General features: G+C 39.1%; 2 protein-coding genes across 3 annotated transcripts in view; one reads left to right on the top strand and one right to left on the bottom strand.

Annotated features, from left to right (window-relative positions):
* Positions 1–17,147, bottom strand: part of LOC126946724 (non-histone chromosomal protein HMG-17-like) — a 1,084,902-nt gene that overhangs the window by 390,912 nt on the left and 676,843 nt on the right. The gene's annotated exons all lie outside the window — the stretch shown is intronic.
* Positions 1–17,147, top strand: part of KAT2B (lysine acetyltransferase 2B) — a 116,829-nt gene that overhangs the window by 46,990 nt on the left and 52,692 nt on the right. For both annotated transcript variants that reach the window (XM_050777276.1, XM_050777282.1), the window contains exons 3-5: positions 10,027–10,172; positions 14,903–14,995; positions 16,324–16,505. In XM_050777276.1, coding sequence (XP_050633233.1) covers positions 10,027–10,172; positions 14,903–14,995; positions 16,324–16,505 — 421 coding nt within the window. The remainder of the gene's footprint in view (positions 1–10,026; positions 10,173–14,902; positions 14,996–16,323; positions 16,506–17,147) is intronic.

Genomic DNA, 17,147 nt, shown 5'->3' with positions numbered 1-17,147 from the left:
TAATATATTTAAACATTAATTTTTGTGTTTATACACACACATAATTTTTCTTTCTTTCTTTCTCTTTCTTTCTTTCTTTCTTTTCTTTTCTTTTCTTTCTTTCTTTCTTTCTTTCTTTCTTTCTTTCTTTCTTTCTTTCTTTCTTTCTTTCTTTCTTTCTTTCTTTCTTTCTCTTTCTTTCTTTCCTTTTCTTTCTTTCTTTCTCTCTTTCTTTTCCTTTTCTTTTCTTTTCTTTCTTTTCTTTCTTTCTTTTTGTGTAGGGGACAGAGTCTTGCTGTCTCCCAGGCTTGAATGCAGTGGTGCAATTTTGGCTCACTGCAGCCTCCGCCTCCCGGGTTCAAGTGATTCTCCTGCCTCAGCCTCCCAAATAGCTGGGACTACAGGCATGCGCCACCACACCTGGCTAATTTTTGTGTTTTTAGTAGAGACAGGGTTTTGCCACGCTAGCCAGGCTGGTCTTGAACTCCTGACTTCAGTTGATCCACCTGCCTTGGCCTCCCAAAGTGCTGGGATTACAGGCGTGAGCCACTGCGCCCTGCCTAGATGTAATTTTTCTATGATGTAAATTATTTATATACTTAGAAACAATGTAATTGATTATTTTTCTATTTGATAATGCAATAATATGGTGTTGACATTTTATTCAACACTGCTGAAGTCAGACAGATAATAAAGATTACCTCCCCTCTTCTTACCTTTTAAAAATGCTGTTTTGAGCCGGGCACAGTGGCTCACACCCATAATCTCAGCACTTTGGGAGGCCAAAGTGGATGGATCCCTTGAGCTCAGAAGTTCGAGACCAACCTGGACAACATGGAAACCTCATCTCTACGTAAAAATATAAAAACTAGCTGGGCATGGTGGTATGTACCTGTAGTCCCAGTTATTTGGGAGACTAAGGTGGGAGGATTACCTGAGCCCAGAAAAGTTGAGGCTGTAGTCAGCCATAATTGTGCCACTACAATCCAGCCTGGGTGACAGAGTGAAACCCTCTCTCTAAATAAATAAATAAATAAATATTAAGAAAGAAAGAAAGAAAGAAAAACAAGCTGTATTGGAGGCTGGGCATGGTGGCTTACACCTGTAATTGCAGTACTTTGGGAATCTGAGACAGGAGTATCCTGGGCAGGAGTTCAAGACTAGCCTGGGCAATATGGTGAAACTTTGTGCCAACAGAAAATACAAAAAAAATTAGCCAGGTATGGTGGTGCACGCCTATAGTACCAGCCACTTGGAAGGCTGAGGTGGGAGGATCACTTAAGCTTAGGAGGTCGAGGCTGCAGTGAGCCGAGATCACACCATTGCACTCCAACCTGGGTGACCAAGGGAGACCTTGTCTCAACACCGCCCCACCCCCCAAAAATGCTGTATTGGGGTGCACACCCATGCATGTTTATCATCGCGGGCCCATCACTCTTCCTTTCAATTACTTTTCTGTATTAGAGAGGAATGAAAGATGAGTGGCCTCTACCACTCTAATTTTAACCCCTTTAATCTGTCTTCCTCTAGGACATTTGTGTTATTTAAAAACAAATAGAGGTTTTTTTTTTTTTTTTTTTTTTTTTTTTTTTTGAGACGGAATCTCACTCTGTCGCCTAAGCTGGAGTGCAGTGGCACAATCTCGGCTCACCACAACCTCCACCTCCCAGATTCAAATCATTCTCCTGCCTCAGCCTCTCAAGTAGCTGGGATGACAGGCGCGTGCCACCACACCTGGCTAATTTTTGTATTTTGGGTAGAGATGGGGTTTCACCATGTTGCCAGGCTGGTCTTGAACTCCTGACCTCGTGGTCCACCTGCCTGGGCCTCCCAAAGTGCTGGGATTACAGGCGTGAGCCACCGTGCCCTCCTGAGATTTTTTAAAGGGTACAAAATTACAGCTCGATAGGAATAATAAGTTCTAGTGTTCTATGCCACTGTAAGATGACTATGGTTATGGTTAACAATAATATCTAGTTTCAGATATCTAGATGGATGATATCGAGTGTTTCCAACATAAAGAAATGATAAATGTTTGAGATTTTGAGTATGCTAATTATACTGATCTGATCACTATATATTAAATGTATCAAAATATTGCTGGGTACCTCATAAATATGTACAATTATATGTTAAAATGAGAAAATAATTTAATTTTTTGAGCTTTATTAAGGTTTAATTAACAAAAATGTATATATTTATTGTGTTTGATGTGATATTTTGAGATATATACATTGTAAAATGATTAAATCAGGCTAATTAGCATATCTCTCAACTCACATACTTTTAATTTTTGTGGTGAAAATATTTAAAATTGATTCTGTTGGCGATTTTCAATTATATAATTACAATGCGTTATTATTAACTATAGTCACCATGCCATACAATTGATCTCCGGAACTTCTGTGTCAATGAAACTTTGTACTCTTTGACCAACATCTCTACCCGTACCCCACATTCCAAGTCCCTGGTAACCATCATTTTACTTTCTGCTTCTCTGTGTTTGACTTTTTAAGATTCTACATATAAGTGAGATCATGTAGTATTTGTCTTTCTGTGCCTGGCTTATTTCACTTAGCATTAAGACAGGCTCTCACTTTGTTGTCCAGGCCAGAATGCAGTGGTGCAATCATAGTTCACTGTAGCCTCAAACTCCTAGGCTCAAGGGATCCTCTTGCCTTAGGTTGCTAAGTAACTGGGACTACAGATCTGAGCCACCATACCTAGCTAATTAAAAAAATTTTTTTTTTTTTTTTGTAGAGACAAGGTCTTGCCATCTTACCAAGGCTGGTCTTGAACTGGGATCAAGCAATCCTCCTGCTTCAGCCTTCCAAAGTGCTAGGGTTACAGGTGCGAGCCACTATGCCTGGCCGTTTCCTTAGTTTTTAAGGCTGAATAGTATTCGATTGTGTTAATATAGTACATTCTCTTTATCCATTCCTCTGTTGGGGTGGACACTTAGGTAAATTCTCTATTTTGGCTGTTGTGAATAATGCTGCAGCAAATATGGGAATGCAGATGTCTTTTTGACATACCGATTTCCTTTTCTTTGGATATATATCCAGAAGTGGAATTGCTGGGTCGGGTCATATCATAGTTCTTTTGGATTTTTTTGAGACATATCCATATGGTTTACCATACTGGCTGTACTAATTTACATTCCCACCAACAGTGTGCAAGGGTTCATTTTTCCCACATTCTTGCCAACACTCATCTTTCATCTTTTTGATAATAGCTATCCTGAGCATGAAGTGATATCTCATTGTGATTTTAATTTGCATTTCTCTGATTAGTGATGTTGAACATTTTTCCATATATACCTGTTGGCCATTTGTATGTCTTCTTTTGAGAAATGTCTATTCATATCCTTTGCACATTTTAAAATTGGGTTGTTTTCTTACCATTGAGTTGTATAAGTTCCTTATATATTTTGGATATTAGCCTCTTATCAAATATATGGTTTGAAAATGTTCTCTCCCATTCCATAGGTTATTTCTTTACTCTGTTGTTTCTTTTGCGATATAGAAGCTTTTTAGTTTGATGCAGTCCAGTTTGTCTGTTTTTGTTTTGTTGCCTGTGCTTTTTGATCATATTCAAAAAATCTTTGCCAAGACCAATGTCAAGAAGCTTTTTCCTATGTTTCCTTCTAGTAGTTTTACAGTTTCAGGTCTACATTTAAGTCTTTAGTCCATTTTGAGTAGGTTTTTGTATATGGTTTGAGATAAGGGTTTAATTTCATTTTTTTGCATGTGGATATCCTGTTGTCCCAACAGCATTTTTTGAAGAGACTGCCCCTTCCCCTTGGCATCTCTGTTGAAAATCAGTCGACTATAAATGGATGGATTTCTGGGCTGTCCATTCTGTTCAGTTGGTCTATGTATTTGTTTTTTTATGTTGGTACCATTTTGTTTTGATTGCGATAGCTTTATAGGGGATTTTGAAATCAAGTGTAGTGTGATGACCCTGCCTTTGTTCTTTTTGCTCAAGATTGCTTTGGCTATTTGGAGTCTTATGTGGTTCTGTACAGATTTTAGGATTATTTTTTCTATTTCTGTGAAAAATGTCATTGGAATTTTGATGGGGATTGCACTGAATCTGTAGATTGCTTTGGGTGTTATGGACATTTTAACAGTATTAATTCTTCCAACCTGTGAGCATAAAAGATATCTTATCACTTATTGGTGTCTTCTTCACTTTTTGTTTTTGGAGATGGAGTCTTGCCCTGTCACCCAGGCAGGAGTGCAATGGCACAATCTCAGCTCACTGCAACCTCTGCCTCCCAGGTTCAAGTGATTCTCCTGCCTCAGCCTCCTGAGTAGCTGGGATTACAGGCGTGTACCACCACACCCGGCTAATTTTTTTAATCTTTAGTGGAGATGGGGTTTCACCATGTTAGCCAGGCTGGTCTTGAACTCCTGACCTCGTGATCCGCCTGCCTCAGCTTCCCAAAGTGCTGGGACTACAGGTGTGAGCCACTGCGCCCGGCCTACTTTCTTTTATCAGTGTTTTGTAGTTTGCACTGTACATATCTTTCACCACCTTGGTTAAATTTATTCCTAGGTATTTAACTGTTTTTGATGCTTAACTGTTTTTGATGCTATTATAAATGAGATTGTTTTCTTGATTTTTTGTTTTGTTTTGATAGTTTGTTGTTAGTATACAGAAACATGGCTGGGCATGGTTACTCTTGCCTGTAATCCCAATGCTTTAGGAGGCTGAGGTGGAAGGACTGCTTGAGCCCAGGATTTGTGAAGACCAGCTTGGGCAACATCGTGAGACTCCATCCCTATTAAGAAAAAAAAAAAAAAAAAAAAAAAAAAAAAACAGAAAAAAAAATAATACTGGTCTTTGTGTGTTGATTTTGTATCCTGCAACTTTACTGAGTTTGTTTATTAGTTTTAAAAGTTTTTTGATGGAGTCTTTAGGGTTTTCTGTTTATAAAACTATGTTATCTGCAGAGACAATTTAACTTCTTCCTCTTTGATTTAGATACTTTTCATTTCTTTTTCTTGCTTAATTGCTTTGGCTAGGACTTCCAATACTATGTGGAATAGAAGTGGCAAGAGTGGGTATCTTTGTCCTGTTCTTAATCTTAGAGGAAAAGCTTTCAGTTTCTCACCATTGAGTGTGATGTTAATTGTGGGTTTGTCACATATGGCCTTTTTGGGTTGAGGTACAGCATGTTCCCTCTATGCCTAATTTGTTGAGAGTTTTTATCATGAAAGGATGTTGAATTTTGTCAAATGCTTTTTCTGTATCTTTAGATTACCATATGATTTTTCTCCTTCATTCTGTTAATGTGCTGTATCAATTTATTGCAGAACCATCCTGGGATTAATTCCTCTTGCTCGTGGTGAAGGATTCTTTTAATCTGCTGTTGAATTGAGATTGCTGGTTTTCTGTTGAAGATTTTTGTATCCATGTTCATCAGGGATATTGGCCTGTAATATTCTTTTCTTGTAGTGTCCTTGTCTGGCTTTGGTGTCAGTATAATGCTGACCTTTTAAAGTGAGTTTGGAAATATGCATCCCTCTTCAATTTTTTGAAGAGGTTTTTTTTTTTTTTTTTTTTTTTTTTTTTAAGAGTTTCACTTTGGCATTCAGGCTGGAGTATAGTGGTACAAGCATGGGTCACTGCAACCTTGATCTTGTGGGTTCAAGAGATCCTCCCACCTCAGCCTCTTGAGTAGCTGGGACTACAGGCATGTGACATCACACCTGCCTAATCTTTATTTATTTTTATTTTTTGTAGAAACAGGGTCTAACTATGTTATGCAGGCTGGTCTTGAACTCCTAGGCTTAAACATTTCTCCTACCTCAGCCTCCTGAAGTGCTGGGATTATAGGCATGAGCCACTGCACTTGGGCTTTTTGAAGAGTTTGAGAAGTAGTGTTAGTTCTTTTTAAAGTGTCTGGTAGAATTCAGCCTTGAAGCCATCAGGTTCTGGGTTTTTCCATGATGGAAGATTTTTTTATTTAATTACTGATTCAGTCTCCTTTCTTGTTATTAGTTTGTTCAGATTTTCTATATTTTCATGATTTAGTTGTGGTAGGTTGTACATTTCCAGGAATTTATCCATTTCTTTTAGATTATCCAATCTATTGACATAATTGTTCATCATAATCTCTTATAATCCTTTGTATTTCTGTGGTATCAGTTATAATGTCTTCTTTTCATTTCTTATTTTGAGTCTTCTCTTTTTTTTCTTTTGTAGTCTGGCTAAAAGTTTGTCCATTTTTTTGTCTTTTCAAAGAACCAACTTTTAGTTTTGTTGATCTTTTCTATTGTTTTTCTTGTTTCCATTTATTTCTGCTCTGATCTTTTTTGTTTACTCTTTCTACTAACTTTGGACTTTAGTTTGTTCTTCTTTTTCTAGTTCTTTGAGGTGTAACATTAGGTTGCTTATTTGAGATCTTTTTTCTTTTTTAATGTAGGCATTTATTGCCATAAGCTTCTTTCTTTGAACTGCATTTGCTCCATTTTGTAAGTTTTGGTATGTTGTATTTCCACTTCTGTTTGTCTTAAGATATTTTTAAATTTCCCTTTTAAGTTCTTCTCTGACCCACTGGTTGTTCAGGAGCATGCTGTTTAATTTCCACCTATTTGTAAATTTTCCAAAATTCCTCCTGTTAATGATTTATATAGATTAGTCCAAAATAATTGCGGTTTTTGCCATTGAAAGGAATTGCAAAAATGCAATTATTTTTGCACCAATCTAATAGTTTCCTACCGGTGTGGTTGGAATAGACACTTGGTATGATTTCAGTCTTTTAAAAGTTGTTAAGACTTGTTTTATGGCCTATCATCTGATCTGTCCTAGAGAAAATTTCATGTGCACTTGAGAAGAATGCATATTCTACTCTTATTGGATGGAATGTTCTATATATGTCTGTTAGGTCCATTTTCTTTAAAGTATAGTTCAAGCCCAGTGCTTTGTCATTGATTTTCTGTGTAAATGATTTATCCATTGTTGAAAGTGTAATATCAAAGTCTTCTACTATTATTGTATTTCATTCTATCCTTTCAGATCTTTATTTATTTATTTATTTATTTTTGAGTGTTGCTCCATTGCCCACGCTGGAGTGCAGTGGCATTTTCTAGGTTCACTGCAGCCTCCAACTCCCAGGTTCAAGTGATCCTCTTCCGTCAGCCTCCCAGGTAGCTGGGATTACAAGCATGTGCCACCACATCCAGCTAATTTTTTGTATTTTTAGTAGAGACGAGGTTTCACCATGCTGGCCCCACTGGTCTCAAACTCCTGACTTCAAGTGATCCACCCACCTTGTCCTCCTAAAGTGCTGGGATTACAGACATGAGCCACTGTGCCCAGATCAGATTTATTAATGTTTGCTTTATATTATATTATACATTTTATATATTTACAGCAAACATTAGGTGCTGTAACATTAGGTACATGTATATTTACAATTGTTATATCCCCTTGATGAATTGATCCTTTTGGTCTCTCTGTATAGTTTTTTTTTTTTTTTTTTTCTTTTTTTTTTTTTGAGATGGAGTCTCCCTGTGTCGCCAGGCTGGAGTGCAGTGGTGTGATGTCGGCTCACTGCAATCTCTGCTTCCCGGGTTCAAGCAATTCTCCTGCCTCTGCCTCCTGAGTAGCTAGGACTACAGGCACGCGCCACCATGCCCAGCTAATTTTTGTATTTTTAGCAGAGATGGGGTTTCACCATATCGGACAGGGTGGTCTCGAACTCCTGACCTCGTGGTTTGACTGCCTTGGCCTCCCAAAGTGCTGGGATTACAGGCATGAGCCACCGCGCCCAGCCAGTTTTTGACATAAAGTCCATTTTGTCTGACATAAACATAGCTACTCCTGCTCCTTCAGGATCCCCTACTCCTTGGTATTTAATCCTCTTAACTTTCTGAAAATGCATTTGTTTAGATATCTTAGTTTGAGCTCCCCAAGAAGCAGACTCTGAGACAAGGATTTGAGTGTAGGTAGTTTATTTGGGATAAGAGTAGGAGAGTGAAAAGTGAAATAATGAGGAAATGGCAGCCAATAAATAGTGAATTACTAAGCCAGCTCTCACTGTGGGCAACTGGTACTTAATTCTGTGGGGGAAAAATTGGGAGCTGGTGTAGAACACTTACCTCAGAGTTATTCCATCTGAAGAGTGAGGAAATGAGTATTTATACCCTGACTTCTTTAGTCTTTGGCTAAGAGCTGCTCTTGAGGGGTATCTAGGTGGCAGAGTAGGTTATGGTGATAAGAAAAGCCCTTAGGCCAAATGGAGCTGCTGGTAGTTGGAAACCAGGAGTTGTGGTAAGGAGGAGGGATATATAAGTGGATATTAGTAGTATCCTCTATCCCAGGCTTCTGACTCAGCATTGTGGCTCAATGGTGAGCGCATCATGGTCTCCAAAGTAGACTGACCCATGTCCACCACCTACCAGATATTCCTCAATAGCCTTTAGTTTCATCTCCCTTTAAAAGAACGAGGAAAAATCTATCACTTTTTTAAACGTATTAATCTTTCTTTAAAAACCATTTCAAGCACTTTAATGTTCAAGCATTTTTAGGCCAGTACACTCAGAGCTATACCTAAGAGGATCATTCTTGAAGTGCTGCCTCCTGTTATGTGGCAAACATAGTAATAGATGTTGGGGATAACAGAAATAAAAGACATGATTCCAGCCCAGAGGAGTTCCTGGGCAAGTGGGTGATTATTAGATGGTTTCTCTAGAGATCCTTTTTCAAGTGAAAAGGGACTTGAAGTGAATCATTTAATCAACAAAAGTATGTTTGTAGGTGCTTTAGAATTTGGGTCAAATCTTTTTCAGTTTCAAACCCTAGCTCTGCCTTGTTGGCTGAGTGACATTTGGTGAAACAATATTTAGTCTGTCTGAGACTGTATTAGTTCATTTTCACACAGCTATAAAGAACTACCTGAGGCTGGATAATTTATAAAGAAAGGAGGTTTAATTGACTCACAGTTCTGCATGGCTGGGGAGGCCTCAGGAATCTTACAATCATGGTGGAAGGCGAAGGGGAAGGAAGGCAAGTCCTACATGGCTGCAGGAGAGAGAGAACGAGTGAGCAAGGAGGGACTTGTCGAACACTTTTGAACATCAGATCTCATGAGAACTCACTATCATGAGAAGAGCATGGGGGAAACTGCCTCCATGATCCAATCACTTCCCACCAGGTCCCTCCCTTGACATGTGGGGATTGCAATTCGAGACGACTTTTGGGTGGGGACACAGATCCAAACCATATCAGAGCCTTAGTTTCCTCAATTGTAAAATGGAATTACTAATGCCGACTACATGGGGTTGGGGATTAAATGCAATAACCTTAAAAGATGGACTGTATTTGAGTAGAAGAGATTACAAAAGGATGAGTGAAGAGAGGGTCAATGGATAGGTCACAAAACTATAGTAATACAACAGAACAAAGATGCAAAAGTGGGTTTGCAGTTGGATCATGGAAGATGTTGAATCTCAAGCTAAAATAGGCCATGGGGACTTTGCAGCAGACAGTGAGGTTTCAGTGTGTCTCAATCAGAAAGGCTGAAGAAAAAGGCCTTCAGTCTTTACACTATCATGATATTCTTTGGTGAATGAGCTCTTCATAGGACTTAGAGCTACACCTTTAGGGAGCTTGGTTTTCTGCATCTCTGAACCACCAACTTACAAATCCTGCATTCATGACTAGGACCATAGAGAACCCTCTTGACATGGTAGAGAATTTGCTTTTATGGAAACCTAAGAACTTGACCCTATCAGGACTAGTCTTGATGCTACCAATACTGGTTCTTAAAATGTGCATTATTTGCATACATTAGTCACCAGCCCATTTTTAATGTTGGAAGAGGAGACTAAGGCTCAGGAACATGGTAGTCTCTTAATTATAGGTAGATTTTCTGAGAAGACTTCAGTCCTACAGGAGTTCAGAAATTTTCTTTTATTCCCAATGAGCTTAAAGGATTGATGGTAAGATTGATGAGAGAGAACCTTCTATTTTAAAATGGGGAATGTTTGGTTTCCAATTGAGTTCTTATATATGTTTATCTGATCTTATCATAAGCTGCTCATGTTTCCCACCTGGAGAATGTGTCAGAGGAAGAAATGAACAGACTCCTGGGAATAGTATTGGATGTGGAATATCTCTTTACCTGTGTCCACAAGGAAGAAGATGCAGATACCAAACAAGTTTATTTCTACCTATTTAAGGTGAGATTTTAACATTTTAAAAACATTTTCTCTCATTATTCAAATGTGCTCCGTCTCCATATGCCAGGTCATGTGTGTGAAGACTTTCAGCTCATGGTACATTTTGCCCTCAGAGTGTGCTGAACCATACGTTTCTTCATGATGGATTCTCTAAAATGACCCACCATACTTTGAACACATCACTGTCTCTGAGAGCTTTCACACTTGTATGCAAAGTTGAGTATCTTGATTTGCATGTGCAAATAGATTTTTCCATCCACCCAACAAATATTTATTGCACATCTGCTCTGCCTGTGGCACTAATGTAGGCATGAGGGATAGAACAGTGGACAAAACAGAGTTCTTCCCCTCATGAAGTATACATCTCAGTAGAAGAGACAGTCAACAAGTAAATAATATCTCTGCAGGTGGTGATAAGTGTTCTGAAGAGAAACAAAGTAGGATAAGTGGAATCAGAATGGCAGCGATGGTGGCGAGTTGGGGACATGCCAGTGAGGAAGGTCAGTTAGGATAGCCTCTCTGAGGAGATGGAAGTTGAGCAAAACCTGAGTGGGAGATAGGAGCCATCTGTACAAAGTGCTGGGGGAAGAGCCTGCCAGGCAGAGGGAAAAACAGATATTTTAGGCCGTGCACTAAGAGAGCTTGAAGTGATGTCCGAATAGCAAGGAGGGCAGCATGGTGGAGCCCAGCGAGCAGAGGAATGAGTGGGAGGAGATGTAGTTGGAGGAGTGGCTGTAAGTCCTATCTCTAATGCTTTAAGAGGAGGAATCAAGATATTCCAAGTTTATTTTGGTATCTTAGCCACCGTTATCTGTTTCTCACTGACACCAGTCACCGATTATTGCTACCATTCCCCTAGCTGTCTCTTCACTAGTTCTACCTCAGCTCCATGTGGGTCACATCCATTCCTTTCCCATAGACGTACATCTCGTCAAGCTTCTGATTAGGCCCGGGACTAACAGATGTGGGAAGCAAACCAGTGGTGGAAATGGAGAGCAAAACTTCAGGTTGCCAAAAATAGATCTATAAACGAGGCTGCCAGAAGGAATAACCTTAAAAGAAAATAAACCTGCTATTGAGGGCATTGTAGATTATGTTGTATTGTGTAACCCTTACAAGGATGTTAAAAGCAAAACAAAAGCACTCAGAGATTATGGGTAGGAAAAGTTTGCCTCTTCTAATAAGAAGCACTGTGCTTCATTTTTGGAAATAACTCCCCTTTAACTCATTTATATTTATTTGTGCTTCATTTTTATATGACAAAAATAGCTACATTTTCCAGTAAGTTCCCTCTTTTGCTTTGGCTGCTAGGAATCTTAGCGCAAATTTTGTATCCAGTTCCTATAGCTTTTTTCTTTTCTTTGTCTGAGCTTATTTAATTCATAATTTTGCCTTTCCCCCTTTTTATTAACTTTTGTCTTTTATTGTGCTAATGGGCTTTTTTGGGTGGTTAGGAGATAGGAGAGGGAGGTAGAATTATATTTTTAAAATTTAATGGATATTAAATTTGGGGATATTAACTTTACAAAGAATAATAAGAGAGAGCCGGGCGCGGTGGCTCAAGCCTGTAATCCCAGCACTTTGGGAGGCCGAGACGGGCGGATCACTAGGTCAGGAGATCGAGACCATCCTGGCGAACACGGTGAAACCCCGTCTCTACTAAAAAATACAAAAAATTAGCCGGGCGAGGCGGCGGGCGCCTGTAGTCCCAGCTACTCGGGAGGCTGAGGCAGGAGAATGGCGTAAACCCGGGGGGCGGAGCTTGCAGTGAGCTGAGATCCGGCCACTGCACTCCAGCCCGGGTGACAGAGCCAGACTCCGTCTCAAAAAAAAAAAAAAAAAAAAAAGAGAGTGGGGGAAGGGAGAGAATATGAACAGCTGGATTCCCCACAGCCATTAACAGGCACTAGACCACTTTAGGCATCCAGGTGACAACTTGTTGACGTGGCTGTGAGGCTTGAGTCATTCAGCTCGAGCCCTGGTAGGTTCACAGTGTTTAGAGCTTCTGTGGAAAAAGATCTTAGTTGAAGAAAAACAAGGTCTGCATGACTACAGCTATTATTTGTCTTGGAACTGTGCTTCCTGGCAGCTCCCCACTACCCTGTTGGAAGTGAAGGTGGTGTCAAGGTTTCCATCCTGTCAGCCTCTTTTTGGTTTATAACCAACCAAACAGGCCAGAAAGCATTGCTCTGCTTTAAAGTACATCTTCTCTCTCTTTCTTCCCTCCTTCATCTTAAAATAACAGTACATATATATTTGCTTGTGGAAACACAGTCCAAAATATTCAGCATTCTCCTCACCTCCTGCAAAAAGTATTATTCTTGGGCAAATGAGTTATAAATAATCTATTCCTTAGCTTCTGAAAGGCAATTCCTAAAAACAAAACAAAAATAATGATTACAATTTTTTTTAATTTTAATTTTTTTGAGACAGAGTCTTACTCTGTCATCCAGGCTGGAGTGTAGTGGTGTGATCCCAGCTCACTGCAACCTCCACCTCCTGAGTTCAAGTGATTCTTCTGCCTCAGCCTCCCGAGTAGCTGCGATTACAGATGTGTGCCACCATGCCTGGCTAATATTTGTATTTTTAGTAGAGATGGGTTTCACATTGTCAGTCAGGCTGGTCTCGAACTCCTAACCTCAAGTGATTTCTCCCCCTCGGCCTTCCAAAGTGCTGGGATTATGGGTATGAGCCACTGCACCTGGCCCATGATTTTTTAAAAAGAAAAAAGGAGAAAGGCAGTTCTGTGTCTCATGTGTCAATAATTAAAGTAAAAATGTGTTATATATTTTAGTAGCATTAAAAAATTTCAGTCTTAGTCTGGGCACGGTGGCTCACAACTGTAATCCGAGCACTTTGGGAGGCTGAGGCAGGCCCTTTACTTGAGGTCAGGGGTTCGAGACCAGCCTGGTGAACATGGTGAAACGCTGTACTAAAAATACAAAAATTAGCCAGGCGTGGTTGTGCATGCCTATAAATCCCAGCTACTTGTGAGGCTGAGGCAGGAGAATTGCTTGAGTCCAGGTTGCAGAGGTTGCCATGAACTGAGATCATGCCCCTGCACTCCAACTGGGGCAACAGAGTGAGACAACATCCCAAATAATATTATTAATAAAATCAGTCTTAGATGTTGAACATAAATCCAGTGGAAAGCTGTGTCCTAAAGTTGAAGTATATCTTAGTGCTTACAAGTGTGACCCTGGAGTCTAACTACCTGGGTTTAAAACTTTGCTCTATCACTTACTAAATGTGACTTTGGGCAAGTTAATCTGCCTTGTTAGTAGTAGCACCTACCTCAAAAGGTTATAAGTATTAAATGAGATAATACATATGAAGAACCATGAAGATTGTCTGGTGAAATTAAGGATGCAAATGCCTGCTGCTATTAAGAACTTTTTTATATGCCCACTTATCTCAGCTTCATCATCTTATAGATAAACTGAAGTTCAACATCTCCACAATCCATCAGTTTACCTCCAAATTGAAACCCCCAATGGGCCAAGTTCCTAAATGGTCTTATTTTAACTGGGGGGAAAAAGCAAGCAACCAGAATTATTTGTATTTAATTTTTATGACCAATCTTTAGATATTCTTAGAAACATACACAATGACTTATCTTTATTACAAATTTACTTTTATAAAGATGGGCATAATACTTGAAAGGATGAACAAATGCCCCATACTCATAATTTGTGTGGCACCCCTGGAAGGAGTTGAGGTCTTTGTAAGACACAGTTCAGTGGTAAGACATGGTCATCTTCAACCTTGGTGGTTCATCGATTTCCATTTACCCCTGAGAGAATGGTTTCCATGTTTCGTTTCTACTGAAAAGGCAGTAAGCAGAGAAAGGAGGGATTGATGTTACTTAAATAAATGTGTGGCCATATCTAACTGACCCACATGTAAAAGTTACAGAAGATTCAAGCCAAGATTGAAGGTAAAGAATTTCAATATCAAATTTATTTTCTGCGTTGTTCTTGGTGAGTGGCTCTGTGTTCTCTTTTCTGTTTGCTCTTTGAGAGCTTTAAATTCCAGTGGCAGGAATTAAGAGCAGTGTTTTTGTTTTGTGGGCATTGAGATGCCAGAACAGTTGGCCTGCCTTCTACGGATGGAAGGGAAATGAAAAAAAGACGGCAACAGTGAAAGTTGCCCATTTAGAGCTCTGCAGACTTCCTTCCCAAAGAGCCTGGGCCCTAGATGATGCGTATGCCGTGCAGCTGCTGTAGACAGCCCCTTGTCGCCTGGCCTCCTTTGTGCAGAATAGATCTTGGTCTTTCACGTCTTTAAATAAGATCCTCTAGAGCTTCAGCACACCTACAGTGGCCTGGAGGGGCATGTGCCAAGTGTGTAGGGTTGCATACCAGGCCTCTGGGTCAATGGAAAGCCAGAAACAGTAGGAGAAGAGGGAAGTGAATGGGACAGTGGTGTCTGTTGGACCAGCACGGGTGGCCTAGGCTGCCCAGAATATGAAAGATGTCCAGTTCCTCATAACTCTGGCTATGGACATGAAGGCCAATTTGGGTTACCTGGTATTCGTTGCCCATTTTACTGACTTAAGGATTTGTTTATATATAGTTAAGATAAATAGAATATGGTAACTTCCTTTAAAGGCTGTGTGTGTGTGTGTGTGTGTGTGTGTGTGTGTGTGTGAGAGAGAGAGAGAGACAAAAGAGAGAGGAGAGAGAGACAGACATAGCAATTAAGTTTTTTTTTTAATGATTTCTTTGCAGCTCTTGAGAAAGTCTATTTTACAAAGAGGAAAACCTGTGGTTGAAGGCTCTTTGGAAAAGAAACCCCCATTTGAAAAACCTAGCATTGAACAGGTAAAAAGATTTTAAAAAGTCCTCTTTTTATTGGCTTAAGAAGAAATCTTTTAATCCTCCTTTTACATGTCTGTCTATGGCTTCCCTCCTCCATACCCAGATTAGAGATGTTTACCAGTCTGTGGAAATTGTCCTGGAGGCTTTGGATCAGAGGTGTATACCTAATTTAATACATGATCTAGCTTTTGCCTTTTAGGGTTGTTATATACTCAGAGTTTACTGTGTGTGTGGGGAAGAAAAACATTAAGTAGAACATGTAGTTTGTAAGAACACATGAAATGTGCTTTTTCTTGTTGTTGATGCTTTAAAATGAAGTCTTTGTCCATTTGCTTGGCACTGTCTGAGAAAGCCTATTGAGGTGAGGGAATTTAGTAGCAATGTGAAAAACATTGTAAGTCAAGCAAAAAAAGCAAAAAAGAAATAAGATTTTTGTACCCAGAAATGGACTTCCTGCTACATTATGATTCCTGGAAAGAAGCCGTTTTACTCAGGGAATCTGTTAAAATGTAAAGAGTTTTTCTGTTAGGTGTTGTCAGTATCTTTCATTAGCATCACTTTTTTAGCCTTTCATTGTTTGGCTAAACAAAAACACTCAGGACTGAATTTTTTGATGAGAATGACTACTGAAGTCATGATACCAGAGTCCTTAAAAGTAAATGCATTTTTATCACTCAGTTTTCAGTAAATTTTATTTTGCCTCCAAACTCTATGAAATAAGAATTCATTGCTCTTTTATTTGAAATTAGATGAGATGGGAATATTCTATAGAAAGATTAAATTAACAGTTTTTTAAAAAGCCCATAATTCTGAATGATATATATATTTTGGTAAGCTTATTGACTTCGAACAAATGATAGTAAAGAGTTTAAATTTTAGTTGTTTAGTTCAGTGGCAGGCATGATAGCAGCCTTTTGATTAGCATTTTTGTAATGTAAAAATGTAATATTTATCTAAGAACTGCATTATATGTGGGCTACTCTGCTGATAGTGGAGCAATAATTATTCTGCACAACAGTCATATTTTCTTGATTCAGGGTTTTGACCTTTTCAGTTCATGGTTTTGATTTTCTCCTTAATGCTTCAGGATTTCAGCAGGCGTAAAGTCATAACTCACAACCTCTCTGTCTTGTCACTTTTCATCCACTGTGATCTGAGGCAAGATTCCCACTGGGGATTGCTATTTTCTTTTAGGGAAAAGGAAGAGATTTTTGTGAATAGAGAAATGTCTGTTCTTTTGCTAATAACCACCAGTCGTGCTGGCTGTGTGGGTGTTCAGAATTAGTATGATTGCATAGCTGCATGAAGAAATTGCCTTCCCTCTTTTTAAGGGTGTGAATAACTTTGTACAGTACAAATTTAGTCACCTGCCAGCAAAAGAAAGGCAAACAATAGTTGAGTTGGCAAAAATGTTCCTAAACCGCATCAACTATTGGCATCTGGAGGCACCATCTCAACGAAGACTGCGATCTCCCAATGATGATATCTCCGGATACAAAGAGAACTACACAAGGTAATCAGATGCAAGTTCTTTTCCTTTGGCCCCATAAAGCCTGTTACAGACATAAAATTCTACTTGACTCTGTAAGTAGAGGGTTGCCTAGTTATCATTATGACTCCATCTAATTCAGAGATAATGTCTTTATAATTTAACTTACAAACTCCTACTTTTCATTACTGTCATAATATGTTGAGGGGTGAGGGATGTAAATCATCTATACCCAATATGATAGCCACTTGCCATATGAGCACTTGAAAATGTGGCTAGTTTGAATTGAGATTTCTATGATTGTACCAAAAAAGAGTTTAAAATTGCTCATTAATAGTTTTAAAATATTGATTACTTGTAGAAATGATAGTACATTGGATATATTGGATTAAATAAAATATATTAAAGTTAATTTTACCTGTTTTTACCATTCCATTGTGGCTACTAGAAAATTTAAAATCCATATGTGACTTGTATTATTTATCTATTGAATATCGCTGACTAGATAGCTACACTATAACTCTGAAATTAATTAGAGCCCTCACTCAAAAAATGCAATGACCATATAATGAAGTTACAGAATTTTTTTGGGCTGGGCACGGTGGCTCATGCCTATAATCCTAGCACTTTGGGAGGCCAAAGTGGGTAGATCACTTGGATCAGGAG

The sequence above is a fragment of the Macaca thibetana genome, chromosome 2, assembly GCF_024542745.1.
Source record: "Macaca thibetana thibetana isolate TM-01 chromosome 2, ASM2454274v1, whole genome shotgun sequence".
Taxonomy (NCBI): domain Eukaryota; kingdom Metazoa; phylum Chordata; class Mammalia; order Primates; family Cercopithecidae; genus Macaca; species Macaca thibetana.
The sequence above is the reverse complement of the archived record's forward strand: the minus strand, read 5'-3'. Positions and strand labels throughout refer to the sequence as shown.